At 39.8% G+C, this 17,421-nt stretch overlaps 1 protein-coding gene and 1 pseudogene across 1 annotated transcript in view; one reads left to right on the top strand and one right to left on the bottom strand.

Moving 5' to 3' along the window:
* Nucleotides 1-9,433, top strand: part of TNFRSF21 (TNF receptor superfamily member 21) — a 63,868-nt gene extending 54,435 nt beyond the window's left edge. Inside the window, exons 5-6 of the mRNA XM_033101480.1 lie at nucleotides 6,471-6,699; nucleotides 8,012-9,433. Coding sequence (XP_032957371.1) covers nucleotides 6,471-6,699; nucleotides 8,012-8,241 — 459 coding nt within the window. The 3' untranslated portion in view covers nucleotides 8,242-9,433. The remainder of the gene's footprint in view (nucleotides 1-6,470; nucleotides 6,700-8,011) is intronic.
* LOC117019570 (60S ribosomal protein L13a-like) lies at nucleotides 3,627-4,232 on the bottom strand (annotated as a pseudogene).
* Nucleotides 9,434-17,421: the final 7,988 nt, after the last annotated feature.

The following is a 17,421-nucleotide window of genomic DNA, read 5'->3' as shown; positions in this document are numbered from 1 at the left end:
AAATTACTTACAACTGATAATCCTTCTTTTAAGAATTAGCATCTTCCCATTTTCCTCTTTACTTTTTTCTTTTTGTTTGCAAAAAAAAAATTTGCTGAGTAAATTTGGATTATTCTTGCCCAAATCCTTACTCTCAGTTGCACTTAACAAGAATACACATTCAAAAGAATAATCTAAGTCATTGTTTCCTATCATCTGGATTTTAAAGAAACCTATTTTTTTTCTTTTTTGTTGGCGGCAGTATATTTGCGTTATATTTTTTAAAGGGAGAAATGGTATACAGGTATTCTTCGGTATCTGAACTTAGGAACTGAATAAGATGCAGGTAAATTTTTTGAAATAGGAGTTGATAACCATGATTATCTGAACACACATTTATATCTGAATTTCTGTAAACATAGGGACCTAGTAGATTCAGATATCAAGAGATACTTATGGCAAGGAGGGTAGTACTTATTTTTATCAAAGCCCAACTGCGCATGCCTACATAAACCTGTAGGAGGTCATGAAATCTAATTTGATCTTAATGACATGAACAGCCGGGTTGAAAGCAGGGGAAACAAGTTTGAGACAGCATAATCCCTAAATAGTTGTAGTTACGTATTTGTGTGTCAATACCTTGGAGATAAACCTTTAGTGGAAATGGAATTTGTTTTTTTAAATAGTCACTGACCTGTTAGGATCTGAAATATTTTCAAGCAGAAAACAAAGTTATTGGGTACAGTTAAAGTGTCTGGAATTTACAGAATCTCCCACCTTGATCTCAGGACAATCGTCCAGCCAGAGTGTAAGCTCTGCCATCGAGCTTACCCTGCTTCTGGCCCCTTCACTCTGGCTGAGGAGCCAGGGTAGGTCCTTTCAGTCATGTGATTGCTTATATTGAGTTTACAGGATTTGTCAATTTCTCTCAATGCAGTGGGTCCAGAAGTGACATGGCTCAGCAAAGAGGATTATGTGAAACTAGTCTGTCCTGATCTTGAATCCTGGCTCAGTGACCTTGGGTTGGTTACTTACACCTCTTAGAGCCTCACTTTTCTCATCAGTAAAATGGAGCTAAAAGTGCTACTAATAGCAAATAGAGTACATGTTTCATGCTGGATCATTTAGCACAGTATTAATAATGGCTTATTTCTTAAAGTCCCTTTTTGTTTACTGGATCTTAGTAGCAAGATGGTCAACTCAGATGGAATAGCAATTAGTTTTCATTGAATTTAGCAAATGGGCTTTTAAAAACCATTATTAAAGTGATGGAAATTTTCACAAATGTAACAGAATTCTTCCTTCTTTCTAAGTATTAGATGAGGTCTGGAGGCTTTTGACTGTGTACGGAGCTTTCTTTTTTGAGTCTGTCAGGTCTATCTGGCTACAGAGGGGGAAAAAGGGGAGCTTGGTAGAATCCAACTGGGTAATGGAGCCATGGGGTGAAGTTGAACCACTTTAGCAGATTGGTAAGGAGTATCCAGGCTGAGTAATTAATGCTTCATTTCAGGGGGTCACTGAGGCATCAAAGTTGTTAATTAGTTTTATGAAAACAGATTGTGCAACCACAGGGAGAGTGTAATTGGGTAGTAATTGAAAATAACTCAGTGGTAAACTTTAGTTGAATGAACCAGTTGGGTGTAACTTGGAAGGAAAAAGGGGAGTTGGGGTAGTGGCTAGGGTGGGGGTCAAGAATGAAATAGCAATAGTGAGACAAACAATAAATAAGACGTCATTTGAACAGACGTGACCTAGTCTAACCTTTTTTCATTTAGAAATGAGGAAACAGGTCTGAGGAGGGAAGTGGTTCTTTTAGACCACCACACGGCTAGTTAGTGGTATATTTCCTTTCTTCCCTTGCAGTGATATTCCAGGATGCTCACGACTTCGAGTTTTAGGAGTTGGCTGCGGGGAACATGAAATGCATACTGAAACAATGGCTTCTGAGGCCAGAGTTCTTTGGCACATCTCTGTTTGCAGAGTATATTCAGGAATGCTGTTAGATCGTAGGAGAGAAGACAAGTCGTCTCAAAATCTTGTTTCATTTATATGCCATCCTTGCCATGGATGAAGCTCGGAAGGATTTTCCTTTACCGTTTGTTCATGGCTCTACCATCACCAGGGGCTAGAAAAACACTTCCACTTTCCACACTGTGTCATCTTTGGAAAGGCCAGGCAACAGGGAAGTGATTGGTTTGGGGTTTGATAGTAAAGAGGAGAATTATTTTTGAGCTTCAATTTTTGGTTGTGATTTGGTGGAGAACCCAGAGTGGGCACTTGGGTTCTGGGGTTCTGGTTGAGGTAGGAGTGAAGGGTTGCAAGGACACGGCTGGAAATGGCTCATTCCATGACAACCCCCGAATATAAGTTTAAGCATTGTTCTCACAAACATGCTACAAACCTTGTAGCCCGGTGATGTTCAGGCTCACTCATTTCGATCAATACCCTGTTATACTAATCTATTTGGATGGTTCTTCACACTCTGGTTCCGGGAATCAGAAAGGAAAGTAGTCAGGTCAGCAAGGGAGCTAGATGTGACTTAGATGTTGAGTCAGGTGAACCATGTATCCCTTCTCTTATCACTTTGGACTAATAAGTACAGTATCTGGAAGGACTGAGTGTACTTGCATGGAAACTAATTGGGAAGACATTTGGGGCTTATTTGGCTAAAATAAATTGCATGCTCTTGAAGTTTACACAACAGATCCATCTGTTTTTGGCTGCTTGGGGAGCTCTTTCTTCATTATTCCTGCCCCCTCCCCTTTTGGTCTGTCTTACTGTCTGTCTCTACCTCATTTCTCAATTGAGTCTTGCAAGTTAGCATGATTACCTCATGGGGCTATAAAACAAAAAGAACCATACTTTTCAAGTGTCTCCAAAGGGACTTCAAATATCCCTCTGGATATATTGCCTTCACTGGTGAAATTTTCCCGGAGGCTGTTTTTTAAGTCTTAATATCTGTCTCACTGCAACAAGTTGGGGGGAGCCTTGCTCTTTGGTGCCCGGGAACATTTAACAAAAGTATAGAGAGGAGCTCAGCCAAGCAGATGATCTTCTAACTGTCCTGTTTCTTGGCTACCGATATAAATAAGAGCTGCTGCAGCCACAACATTTTCAAGTTAGCAGAAGGAAAATATACTTATCAGTGGTGACTGCTTTTAAAAATAACATTTATTGTTTTTCTAATTATAAAAAGTTAAGATGTCCCTGTAGAGAATTTGGAAAGCTCAAAGAAGCATAAGGAATAAATTAAGTTACTCATTTTGTGAATGTTTTGATAACTTTATGCTCAAAGCTTTTGTAAGACGATAAGACCCTCTTCTGTGGAAATCTGCCTTTCTTGTTTAGAGTATCTGTCTTCTCTTTTAGTATATAAATCTTGTAAGTGTTCTGCATTTGCTATAAACTCAGTACTGAACCATGAACTTTCTGAATTAATAAAATAAAAAATTAATTTATTCCAAATATCCTGATGACTCAATTTCTGGTTAGAGATACCACAGGTGACACAATGCTTGAGTTGCAGTGTTGCAAACCAATTTTGATGGATGTTGTAAATATTAAGGTAAAGGGAGGAAAGAAGTCAGTTTGTGGGAACAAATTTTTTTTTGGGGGGGGGTGGGAATTAACAGTCAATTTTATTGGGCTCAGACCAGGAATCCATGGGTCTTGAGGACCTCTGTGTATCTGTCAGTTTTCTTCTCCATGTTCTTTTTGGCCTATTTCCGTAGCCTCATGAGCTTTTTTTTTCTTCTGGTAATGAATCTTGGCCTACTCCTTCCTCTTCTCCTCCAGAGTGGCTGTAACTGCCTGGTACTTCAGCCAACCTCATGAGCCAGGCGCCTTACGTAAGCAAACTTATGTGTAGGCTTCAGGCGCACAGCCTCGAGGGCAGCAGGAACCACCATTCGCTTTTTCTTGTCATCGGGTGATGGGATCCCATCAAACATTTTGAGGGGGTCCAGGGTGGCCTCGCCGCTCTTGGTCTTGAGGGGTAGCGGGCCTTGCTCGGTCCGCCAACTGATGCGGCTGGAAGCTCAGCAGTGGTAGGGGCCTCAGGACGGGTTGGTGTTCATCCGCTTGCAGAGGAAGGCCAAGTACTTTAACTAGAAATTGCCTGAAATGTTGATGCCCTCACAGCGCACGACCACCACCTTCTGGCCCAGCAGTACCTGCTGGGCCATGACGGCTGCCAGGTGGCCCAGGAGATGACCTCAGGCATCGAGCACCAGGACCTGCCCCTCTGCCATCTTCGGCAGCCATCTGGAAAAGAGAGCAATTTTTTTTTCTTATAGAAAAAAAATGTAAATAACTTTAGAGAAATCTCAAATTCAACCAACTACTGGGTATCCTGCATAAAGTGAGAAATACCATACTCAGTACCTGAATTAAGATTTTTCTAGAAGGATGATTTTAAATGGTTTCTGGCTGTTGCTATAGTTTTTAGCTCCAGTAGGGCAATGCTCAAACTGTTCCTAGGGGCATTTTTCATATTACAAGAGAGCATCACTTCAGCATTCTGTCTTTCCAAGTTATGTTGGAAATCATGTGCTTAATTTCCATTGATAGGATCCTTTGGCAAAAGTGGGGGAAAGATTAAATATTTAAAGTTTTGAACTGAGTTCAGGAAATAGGTGGGTGGACTTCTTAGTCTGTTGACATGTGATTTGTGGGTGGGAATTTCTTTTTTAAGCAAGAACAGTGCACTATATTGACTGACCATGTGGTCCAATGTAATGTCCCTGAGAAACAGAGTGTAGACAAATGCTCTTTGTCTAACCGAGTGAATAAAAAACGTGTATTGGCATGAATGGCCATGTGCATTTTCGGGGAGGAGGGGCACATGCCCGGGCCTATTGAATTAAACATTTAAAAGCATATGCATAAGATAAGACTTGTCTGTGGATCAGAGGGGGGCCTCTGGGAATACGTGTTATCCAAGTTTTAAACTTGCAATGGAAGCAGAAGCAGGGTGTGGGTGGCTGTATGGAGGAAAAACGCTGTTGGAACCTTAGACGTGTCCCGTAATCAGTGGTCTTCAGAATCTGCAGCCAGTTGCAAGAACTTCTCCAGCCTTAAAGGCTGTAAAAGAGGCAGTCGTGGTTGCTGTGTGTGTTTTACAACTAATTCAACGCAATGCTTTGAAATGAGGGTCAATGTCTTCCTGATGGAGGAACTTGAAGTTCCGCTTGACATGCGTGAGTGAAGTCATGAGGGTTCTAATGAGCGGTGATTAACAGCTCTGGGAAGAGTGCACATCACTCCCTGAACCCTGCCCTGTGTGATCTCGCCACCGGGCTTTCAGATTTTCATCCGTGCCGGAAGAGCAAATAAAAAGATAAAAGTCAATGGACTGAAAAATGCCCCACGTGCCTGCCCGAGTTCTAAAGTATAGTGTTGAACAGTAGGGCCCAGTAGAGATGTCAAGCAGACTTGAGATGAGCACTGGCTTTCATCCTCTCTGTGCTTTAGTCATTTCACCTGGGGTGGGTGATACCACCTATCACTTCCCCCATCTCCACTGTACACCTGGGACAGCCATGACTGTACCTCACCTGACCACTGTAACAGCCTGCCAACCGGTCTCCCTGCGTCGATTCTTGTCTCCCTAAAATCCATTCTCCACACACCAGCCAGGGTGGTCATGAAGCTCACTATCTCCATTGGAAACTATCTTTTTCGTTTGCTTCTTTTTATTGTCTCTCTGGCACCCACTCCAGAACGCAAGCTTCCCGCTCATGCTCTCCATTATACGCTTAAGAGTGGATACACTGGCTCCAGAGGGGTGGGCCTCACTCCTTCTAGCTGCTTTTGCCTCTGCTGTTCTGTTCTCATTCTTTCAAAGTTTTATTTAATTCCTGAGCTAGTTTGAAGTGGGAGTCGGGAAACCAGGATCTAGTCTTAGTTCTGCCACTTACTGGTTGGGAGCATTTAATTAAGAAAGTCACTTAACTTCGCAAGTCCTCTGTTTCTTTATTTGTGAAAAGAAGGCGTATTAGTTTTCTAAGGCTTCCATAATAAAATACCACAGACTGAGAAGCTTAAACAACAGAAATATATTTTCTCACAATTCCAGAGGCTAGATGTAATACACTAGATACTATGTAAGACCTTTTTTGGCTCTACAAAATTATATTTTAAGTTGGAGATCTTCCTCTTCGCTTTCTTGTCCAGTTCCACTCCTGCGAGGTAACCGCTTGGTACATAAGTTTCCTAATTTTTAATGCTCATACATATCCTTACGTATATTTTTAAAGGATTTAAAAGTGTGTGTGTGGTGTGTTTGTGTGTATGTGTGTATCTAGCAATAACATAAGAACTGTCAAAATGGGAGAATTTATCTCTAAAATATTAGAGATAAAATATTAGATAAAATGTTTATCTCTAAAATAAATCAAACAAAAACTAGCGTCTGAGAAAAGATTTCAGTTTCCTTTTTCCGTATAATTTTTAAGTATATGATAAAAAAATTTTTTTGTTCTCTCCTACAGCTGGAAACCGACAAACTGGCTCTCCCGATGAGCCCCAGTCCGCTTAGCCCAAGCCCTATTCCCAGCCCCAACACGAAACTTGAGAATTCCGCTCTCCTGACCGTGGAGCCCTCCCCACTGGAGAAGAACAAGGGCTTCTTCGTGGATGAGTCTGAGCCCCTTCTTCGCTGTGACTCTACATCCAGCGGCTCCTCTGCATTGAGCAGGACGGGCTCCTTTATTACCAAAGGTGCAGACATTCTTTAAGCCTCCCCCCACAAGAGCCCCCAGGGTTTCTCCCTCTTCACTCCCACAGGCCAGTAGTAGTTGAATCATTCTAGGACAGGAAGACCTGTCCTAGACTCCAAGATAAGGCTGGCCTGAGAGAAAGCACGTCGTTAGCCAGTGGGGACATGCCTAGAAAACCTTTACGGCTCTTCACTGCCTGGCTGAGAGTCTGCGGTCCAGGGTCTCCAGTCACCCTTATCTCCTGAGCTATCAAATGCATGTTTCAGGGAAGGTCTGATGAAAAGTAGTCTGGCAGGTTTTTTTGAAAATTATTTACCAGGCTTGCAGTTCCAAGGATTTAAAGTATTAACCTATTGTGAGTATCTGAAGTACGTATAGGTTTTAGGGACTCAAAGTATAGGTTTTCAGTGACTTGAATGCAAATTTGCTGTTAAGCTTGATTGCATATAATAATGTTTTAAACATTATGGATTGGTGCTTTGATGTATAATTTGCCACTTTCAATTTTTAATAGGAGGGTAGAGAATTAGCAAGTACACTAGACTCATGACGTTTTTGTTAGAAATTTCCTAGTTTAATTCCAGCTATATTTTAGAGAGAAGGTTATGTTTTATGTTATAGTTTATATGTTTATAAAATGTGTTCTATTTTACATATTTATATTGTATACATTTTATATACTTTACGTATTTATATTTATCTATTTTAAATTTGTGTAAAATGTATTTTAGTGTGTACTTTGTTACATATTATATTTTAGAGAAAGCTTTTTATACTAGTAATAAAAGTTATAATTCCTTACTCCATTGTAAGGTGTGACCCAAGAAGCACTGTTTTCTTGTGTGCTTTTGCTCTTAGCAGTTTAGTTTTAAAATATAGCAATATAGTTAGAAAGTCATATAAGCACATTACGGTGACTTGGAATTTTTGAGGGGAAAGGGTGGGAAGTTTTTGTTTTGTTTTAGTTTTTCAGTTTTTTAAAGTATCATAGCATTCTCCCGAGTTTTAGAAGAATTTAGAAGAAGTTATTTAGGTGTAGCAGACGTCATGTCAAAGGACACATCAACAACGCGTTCAAGTTCAATTAGATCCTGGTCTGATCTGCATTAGGCAAATCTTGTTATTCTGTGTACAATGCAAGTAAAAACTCCTGTGTTGTTTGAAATGTGCCAGAGGTTCTCTCACTCATTTTGGGGTGGGGTGGGGTGGGGATAGACTGGGGAGGGAGGAGCTATCACTCTTCCTTCTCCTCCATCACCGCCCAGTACAGTCCCTTTACAGCTGTCCCCTTCTCTTCCCTCTCTTCCCTGCAGAAAAGAAGGACACAGTGTTGCGCCAGGTACGCCTGGACCCCTGCGACTTACAGCCTATTTTTGATGATATGCTCCACATTCTGAATCCTGAGGAGCTGCGAGTGATTGAAGAGATTCCTCAGGCTGAGGACAAGCTGGACCGGCTATTTGAAATTATTGGAGTGAAGAGCCAGGAAGCCAGCCAGACCCTCCTGGACTCTGTTTATAGCCATCTTCCCGACTTACTGTAGAACTCAAGGGATGCTGCACTCTGGAAATGACTCATTTTAGGGACAGGGTGTTTTGTTTTGTTTTGTTTTGTTTTTTTGGGTGTGTGTGTGTGTGTGTGTGTGTGTGTGTAACAGAGTATATGGCCAGTGTTTTGAGCTCTTTTTTTTCTTTTTTTTGAACCCTTCTGGGAAGTTAGTTTATAAACCTTTTCAAGGTGTAACTGTTGCAAAATACCCACCACTGAAGTTTTTTAGGTTCCATATTTTCTGTTTTGCCTTCTTATGTATTTTCAAAATTATTCTGTGCACTTTAAATTCACTTAAACGTACCACAAATGCAGTGTGATTATTCCAGCACACTGGATTGTGAGCCTTTTCTTTAAAAATGTAATGCCGTCTTGTGAATTCTGTACGCTGTCGTCATGTCTCAAATCCACACCTACTTGTTTTATTCTTACTATTTTTTTTTTTAATTATATGTCATTTACGGATTTTTCTTAAGGGTTAAGGAAATGTAAGACCCCACTGAGTTACTGTAATTCAATTAGATTTTGAGTTATCTTTTTAATATGCCTTGTTGTATAGTTCATATTCATGGCAGAAACTTGACCACACTGTTGCTGATTGTGCGGTTTTCATCTGGACACCGTGTAGGATGCTTGAGTACTTGTGCTCCTCTTACACCAATATGCTCTGGGCTGGAGACATGAAATCCTCACGCCATCAGAACTTGCTATTTAAGTGGCTTGACAACTAGGCCACCAAAGAACTTGAACTTCATCTTTTAGGGATTGAGCTGTTTTGGAACACATTGCTGCACTTTGGAAAGTCACCATTGAGTGCCAGTGGCACCTTTTCCATAAGGAATTTGCCCAGCTTTGCTTTGACGATGTCTTGTTCTTTTTTTATACACACATAGTTGATAGGTCCAGTCTGCCCTCCAAGACCACCAGGTCTTGGTCTTGGTGGATGCCTTCCTTACCTAATCACTTTAAGTAAAAATGGCTGCAGCTGTAAGAACTCTTGTCTGATATATTTGCAACTATGCTCCCATTTATAAACATACTCTCTAAAGCTCAGTTGCCAGACTCTAATGCAAAGGTGGTGTGGAATCCCTTTGTGTGGGCAGGGTTTGTGGATAGTGGTAAGGGACTGATATCAGAAAAATGCCTTCAAGTGTACTAATTTATTAATAAATATTAGGTGTTTGTTACTTGAGTCGTTTTGTGTATATTTATTTAATCCTTGCCTTGTACGTGTGCCCAAGTTACAACTCTTTGAAAATATGTATATTCTAAAAACCTCATAATTCTAATCTACATCATGTAAATCAGCAAAGGTTTGTGTCTGAAAAAGTACCAGGAGATTCACAGAAAAAGGCTACCAAGCATGAAATGACCAAGCATTTTCTAGTCTTTGGGGGTAAGCCTGAGGCTCCTGTTTTGAGATTGTTCCTATTTTAAGAAATGAGGATTTGGGGGTGGAGAGTAGGCCTTGGGATATATCCATCTTACTGATTTCCACCTAAGAAATTGACCAGTTGTGGGAGGGCCTATAAAAGTTCACAGGCTTCTCTATGTGAAACCTCACTGCCCCGGAGTAATTTCAAGGGTCTTTCTTGGCAGTAAGGCAGGGCGAAATCTTATGGTAGGCTATATTACATTGTATTTCTTATATTTCATATGTTATCACATTGCTTAGCTTGGGAACCCTGGCTCTACAGAATTTCCAACGGCCAGAACCTTCGCAATTTTGAGTTCTGTTTTCAATGAGAAACTGGAAATAGATACCCTGTCTGAACACCTGGAAACCCATGTCAGTGACATTACAGGGGTTTTCTGGTTTCATCCACTTCCACATGGGTGGTTTGTAGAGAACCATCCTGGTGTTTGGTTTCACTCATTCTCAGGCGAGGTTTTCCCTCTTTTGTTGACAGAAGATAGGAACTCTTCACATACACACACACACAGCCACACACAAAGCAAACTAAAATGTGTCATAGATGGTAGTGGGGAAGACAGATTTTGTATTTCAGAAGATTTCAGGACTGCCACTTAACTTATTGTGGGCATGGAAAACAATGAATGAATGTAAAAATGTTATGGTTATTAAGTTTGTAAATTATTTGTAGCTTGGGGATGCTTTTATTAATTAATTATTTACCCAGCTTTATACTTTCCAAAGTGCTTTTTACATTATCTTACTGAATCCTTACAACTATCCTGTAAGATAGGTACTATTATTGTACCCATACAATATGGGAAATAGGCTTATAAAGGTTAAGGAACTTGCTTAACGCCCTACAGCATAGTTCTAGAGATCAGACTTGAATCTAAATCCAACCAAGGCTGTTTGTGCAGGACCAAACTAGAACATCTTTGCTGGGCTCGGACAGTGGGTGATGAGATCACAGTGACGCTATTTATTTGGGTCAAGTAAAGCCCTATAGTTAAGTTCAATCCATAGGTGTGAAAGTATAGGAATGGGGTGGCGTCTCTTAAAGACCCAGAGGGAAAGGGACATAGGAGTCGTGGTTAAACAGAAGCTTAATACTGAGTTAACCTGATACATAGCTTTTCTAAAAACAAAAACAAGATAGAATGCAACCTCCCGCTGCAGGATTAAAAAGTATAATAATGTTCTGATCAGAGTTGATCGTCTCCTTTGTCTACCGTGTCGCTCACTTTGGAGGTTTTGAGCTTTGAGCTGCCTTACTTTGAGGGGTGTGCCGAACTGGAAGGTACCCAACGTGGGGGTAACCAGAAGAGTAAGAAACAGAACGAGGAGCGATTGTTGGGGAATCTAAGCCTGATGACAAAGATCACATAGGCAAGGGAAAGACTATCTTCAGTTCCTTAAAGGGTTAAGGAAGAGAATTGTTCCCTAGAGAGTAATATTGTTTCTTCCAGGCCAACTTAGGCTCAATGCAGAGCAGCTTTTAAACAATTAAATTGGGCTGCTTTTCAAAGGAGAGCATGATGCCTCCTGTGGGATAAGGAGAGCGTGTGTCCGTGGTTCACCACCTTTCGTATAAACAACCAGATTCCCAGAGATTTTGAATCAGGAAGTTTGTGGTGAAGTCCAGAATGAGCTTCACACTTCTTTTCTTGACACCCTCGTTGGGCCACACTTTGAGAAAGTGCTGTATATCCTTGCCACTGGGGGCTGTGGACCAGCAGAATCACAAAACCTGGGAACTTGTTAGAAATGCATAATTTGAGGCCGCTTTGCTGTGCTCTTTAAATTTTACCGAACATATGTATGAAACATCTGGGTATCTTGTTAAAATGCAAATCCTGTTTCAGTTGTTAGGTGGTGGGGCTACCGAGGTGAGATGGATGCTGCTGGTCTCCAGGTCACACCGAGTAGCCTGAGATTCTGCCTCGGTTTCATGTAAAGAGTAGAGATAATAGGGGAGAGTACACCAATCCCACATGAGAGAAGTAAATCATTCCCGACGATCCAAAGAAACTTCCAGAGTTAAGCAATCCTGGTCAAAATCTACAGCAGGGGTTCTCAGACCTGGTTGTGCGTTGGAATGAGAAGCGGGGGAGCTCGGGAAGTGCAATGCTTAGGCCATACACCAGACCGATGACATAAGAATCTCGGCATGGGACATAGTCATCTGCATTTGTTTGTAGCTCCCCCGGAAGATTCTGATGTAGAGTCAGCTTGGAGAACCACTAATTTAAGAGCTTGTGATGGGAGTGTTTTTTCTCAAGCCTCACTGCAGATCTGATGGATAAATCTTACAGGGAGTTAACCTGGAGATCTGCAATTGCGATTTTCCTATAGCCAGTCCCACTCAGCTCTGCAGACTTGCTTTGGGACTCATAACCCGATGGCAAATGTTTATGGACTGTTAAGAATTGATACATTTCCAGGCACGATGGGACAACATCTTGGAGGTTAATTGCATTGATGAACCCACCTGCAACGAATCAATTCTTCGTGATTTTGAGCATAATGTACAGGGTATGATTAATCAAGAATATTTGGGAAGTGATGTTATTCTGATTTGTGTTTCTATATATATTTGAGTGAAGTTTTTCTAATTTTCAAAGAAATGAAGTAACATGTAATGAGTTGTAAAGCTGCACTGGCTATGTCATGGAATCTCAGAGTTCTGTAGCACCTGGGCCATCAGAGCATCAATCTCACGGTACAGTCCTGTAGATGCGACAGGTACCTACCTTGCACTTTGACTTGAGAAAGGTAAATGTGATCTCTTGTTTAGTAGAATTGTGGTGCTTACCTGTGGAAGGAAACTTGGATGTCATCTAGAGAGTCTGTGGTTTTTAGGTGGGAAGACAGGCCATGTCTGACTTAATGGCAGAACACGGTTGCTTACTCCTCGCCAACACTCTTATAATTTCATGATATTTCTTTTTGCCTCTTTTCTTGAAAGTAAGTAGAAAATATAATCAATCAGTTGAGCAGGAAGTATTTGAATTAGAAATCTAAACAGTTTTTTACCCTATTTGACTCCAAGTAACTGCATACGTGAAACACATTTGGATGCTAGAGTTTTGTTATTTACAAAATATAGATATTCATAAAATTTCTTGCAAGGATATATAAGAAACATCTTAATGGATGCCTCTAGGGAGAGGAACAGGCTGTCCAGGAGACAGGAAAAGGAAAAGAAGGACATGTTTTTGGCATGATTTGTTCTTTGGAGTCTTTTGAGTTTTGCACAATGTGTATGTAATAGCAAATTACAAATAATAAAATCATTTTTAGAATATTTCTACAGCATCCAGGGAATGTACATCCATGAAAACCAAGGTAAGAGTTACATGAACCAGACTTAAAATGTGAGTAATAGCTTTGTGAGGAGCATTTTAGTTCAATTGACAAAGGGAATTGGCTCTTTACCCTGCTGCTCTCCAGAAGAAGTGGCAACACCATTCCCAACCCCTTTGTTATTTTAGATCCTTTTCCTGGATTTGGCTCTGAAACAAACATTAAAGTAATGCAAAAGGCAAATGGGGAAAATTCAAAATTAGAAAGTTAGAGAGGAGCATAGCTATTTTCTGGCCAATCTTCTTATATTTCTCAACACAAGAATGGCTCATAATTAACATCTTCATGAGGAAAAAGGTCAAAGATTTCTTAAGAGTCTTTTAGTAGTTCCTTATCTCTCCAAAGGAGATGCTTCTGCAATGGCGTTGTCTTGTTTTTGTTCACCTACTGCTTTATACACAGCAAAATGATAAATACAAAATCTCCTGGGGAAGAAAGAAGAGGCAAAAAGATAGCTCATTTGCAATAGTCCTATGACAATTTTTTCTCATTCTCCCAGGAAGTGTAGAACAGCCAATTTCACACCATGTTTTGGTACATTTTGTTTGAATATAGTGTACCTGCCAACAGAAATATTCATTTTATCACTTTACCCATCCACTTGTGAAATGTTTGACCACCTATCATAGGCTGGGCACTATGCTAGAAGCAGGAAATACAAAGAATTATTCCATACACAATCAAAACTACCAACGGGAATAAGGCATATGTCTGTACAGAGCTGTATCCTCAGCATCTGGAATGGTACCTGGAACATGGTAGGTACTGAGTCACTATATGTTGAATAAATGAATGCATGCTGGCTCCTGACCTCAGGTTCACAGCTTGGTAAGGGAAAGAAACATGTGGACATTATAATCAAATGTGTCCAAGTGAAATGATGGAAATACAAAGAGGGCATTAAGAGAGTCAGAAACCGAATATGAGTCAGGGAAAAATGTGCAAAATTCCCTAGTGTAAGCCGTCCTTCTTATTAATTTCAAAGAAAATTAATGTCAAAAGCAAAGGGCTGAAAGTTGCAGTTCCATGCATTTCAAAGCTTTGGGAAGTGAGAGAGGTTGAAAAGGGAAAGAAAACCAGAAGGTAAATATAGAAATAGTGTAGAATTACTATATAAGCAAGGAGTTCATATCATTTATACATTGGTTATTCCACCATTTCTCAGGTGTGTTGTTAACGCTCATGATGACACAGGAAGCCAATCATGTGACTGCTTGTATAGATCACATGTTCAGAGGATAGCATGTATATGCTCTTCATAGAACTCCTATAAAGTATCCAAAACAATTGATATTATTTACTCTTTAATCTTAACCTGAATTTTATGATGTAGGAACCATTGTTATTCCTATTGTACTGATGAAGAAACTGAGGCACAGATTGTGACTTCCCCAGTCACACAGGTAGTAAGCAGTGGAGACAGGAAGTCTAGCTAGCTGTAGAACTGAGTCAGCCAGGCATGGTCCAAAAGGGCAATTAAGGTGGAGTTGAACCCTGCCTTTCTAGCCTCTCACCGGGGCTCCACCGAAGTTGAATTGTTTTTGTTTTTCTTTTGGCTTTCTCCTCATTAAGCAAAAGATTACTTGACTTTGAAATAAGACACAAGAAATTTCAAAAGTAAGGCCGATAGTTCTTATCTACCCTTCGCCCAGTTTCTCCCAAGGATAACTTCTTACGTAGCCATAAACATCACCAAAATCAGGAAACCGACAATGTGATTAACTGAACTACAGACCTGACTCACTTCCCATCAATTTTCACGTGTACTTTTATTTTTGTTTTGGTGTATAGTACTGTGAAATTTTATCACACGTGTAGATCCATGGCAGCACCATCACAGTCAGAATACAGACCTGCTTCGTCATCACAAAGAAACTCCCTCCTTGCTACCCTTTCATATGCCTTTCCTCCTCCCTCTGCATCCTGGCAACTGTTCTCCATCACTGTAGTGCTGGAGAGTGTTATTTATATGTCACTTAGACAGTGTTATGTAAATGGAATCATACAGGATGTCATCTGCTGAGATTGTTTCTTTTTCACTCAGCATAATCACCCTGAGATCTAACTAAATTGTTAACGTATATCAACAATTTGTTCTTTGTTGCTATTGAGTGGTATTCCATGATAAGGATATGTTAACAGTTTAATGATTCACGCATTGAAAGACCTTTGGACCGTTCCAGTTTGGGGCTATTACAAGTAAAGCTGCTATGATGACCACTTGTGTACAGGTTTTTGTGTGCAAGTAAGGTTTCATTTTTTTAAGGTAAATACCCAGGTGGAGGGTTGCTGGGTGGTATGGTAAATGCATGTTTAATTTTACAGCAAACAATCAAACGTTCACAGTGGTGGTACCATTGTATGTTCACAGATCCTTGCTAGTCCTTAATATTGTATTTTCTTTTTTTTAATTTAAAATACATTATTTACAATTTTATTAAAATCGTTTATATTTTTATTTTAGTCATTCTAATATGTGTGTGGTGATACAAACTTGAATTTATAAAGTGTTGAACAAATGCCAAGGAAGAATTTAAAATTAAAAAGTGCTATCTCTCTGATACTCCTATCTAATCACTATAATTTCATTCTTTTTCTTCTTTTAAAATTTTATTTATTGTGATAATAATACTTCACATGAACTTTATCCTCTTAATACATTTTTAAGTGTCCAGTACAGTATAATTGACCGTAGGTACAATGTTATACAGCAGATTTCTAGAACTAATTCATCTTGTATAACTGAAATGTATGCTCTTGATTAGTAACTGTCCTTTTTCTCCCTCCCTCTAGCCCTTGGCGACCACTATCCACTTTTTGATTCTACCAATTTGACTATTTTGGATACTTCATATAAATGGGATCGTGCAATATTCATCTTTCTATAACTGTCTTGTTTCATCATGTCCTGAAATTTCATCAGGTTGTCACATATTGCAGAATTTCCTTCTTTTTTTTTTTTGTCTGAACAATATATGTACATACATATACACCAGCTTTTCCTTATCCATTCTTCTGTCAGTTGACATTTAGGTTGTCTCCATATCTTGGCTATTGTGAATAATGCTGCAATGAACACGGGATTGCTAATATCTCTTTGAAATCCTGATTTCAATTCTTTTGGATAAATAAATATCCAGAAGTGGAATGGCTGGGACATAAGGTAGTTCTAGTTTTAATTTTTTGAGGAACCTTCATACTGCTTTCCATAGTGGCTGCACCAATTTGTAATTTCACCAACAGTGTACAAGGGTTCCCTTTTCTCCACATCCTCGCCAACACTTGCTATCTTTTGACTTTTTGGTAATAGCCCTCCTTACAGGTGTGAGGGAATATCTCAGTGTGGTTTTGATTTGCATTTCCCTGATGATTAGTGATATCAAATATCTTTTTTATATACCTGTTGGCCATTTGTGTGTCTTCTAAAATGTCTATTCAACCCTTTAGCCCATTTGAAAATTGGGTCATTAGTTTTTTTGGTTTCTAGTTTTTTGTTATTGAGTTATAGGAGTTCCTTATATATTTTGGAAATTAATCTGTTATCAGATACATGATTTGCAAATATTTTCTCCCATTCCATAGGTTGCCTTTTCACTCTGTCGATTGCTTTCTTTGCTGTGTAGAATCTTTTCAGTTTGGTGTATACCACTTATCTATTTTTGCTTTTGTTGTCTGTGCTTTTGGCGTCATCTCCAGGAGATGATTGCCAAGATCAATGTCAAGAGGCTCTCTCCCCCTATGTTTTCTTCTAGGAGTTTTATAGTTTCAGGTCTTATGTTTAAATCTTTAATCCATTTGAGTTCATTTAACTTTCGTGTATGGTATGAGACCAGGGTTCACTGTCTTTGTGACATTTAGGGCAGTCTTGGCTCCCCTGCTGCTTTTAAGTTCTGACAGAGAGAAATTTGTTCAGGTGGCTCCAGATGAGTATCACAGAAAGGAATTGAAATCACTCAGCATTTTCTCACATGGTGTTCTGGGGACCTTCTGGTGACACGTCGAATATTTCACCGAAAAAACTTCTGTAGGCCAACAAATTTTTAAAAAGCTATATACTCTGCCCCCTGCCACTATCCTTTTAATATCACTGTGCTCATTAGTAGCTCATTAAAGGACTTGGAAAGTCCTGTAATGAAGTGTTTCTCAAATTCACATGATCATGAAATACACATTTCAAAAGGTTTTAAAATTCGTTTTTACAAATGCCTATTGTATCATAGAATAGTAATTTTCTGCAGATGAGTCTAGAAGATGCTGAGGTAGAAGATAACATTGTGGCATCCTGGAAAGCCCAGTGGATTTGGGGCCAGAAGTCCTGGGCCCACAGTTGCTGTTGGTTAAGACTAGGATGGTCTAAGTACATTTGAACCAACTATCTGAGTAAGGTAATATCCC

The sequence above is a fragment of the Rhinolophus ferrumequinum genome, chromosome 3, assembly GCF_004115265.2.
Source record: "Rhinolophus ferrumequinum isolate MPI-CBG mRhiFer1 chromosome 3, mRhiFer1_v1.p, whole genome shotgun sequence".
NCBI classification, from domain to species: domain Eukaryota; kingdom Metazoa; phylum Chordata; class Mammalia; order Chiroptera; family Rhinolophidae; genus Rhinolophus; species Rhinolophus ferrumequinum.
The sequence above is the reverse complement of the archived record's forward strand: the minus strand, read 5'-3'. Positions and strand labels throughout refer to the sequence as shown.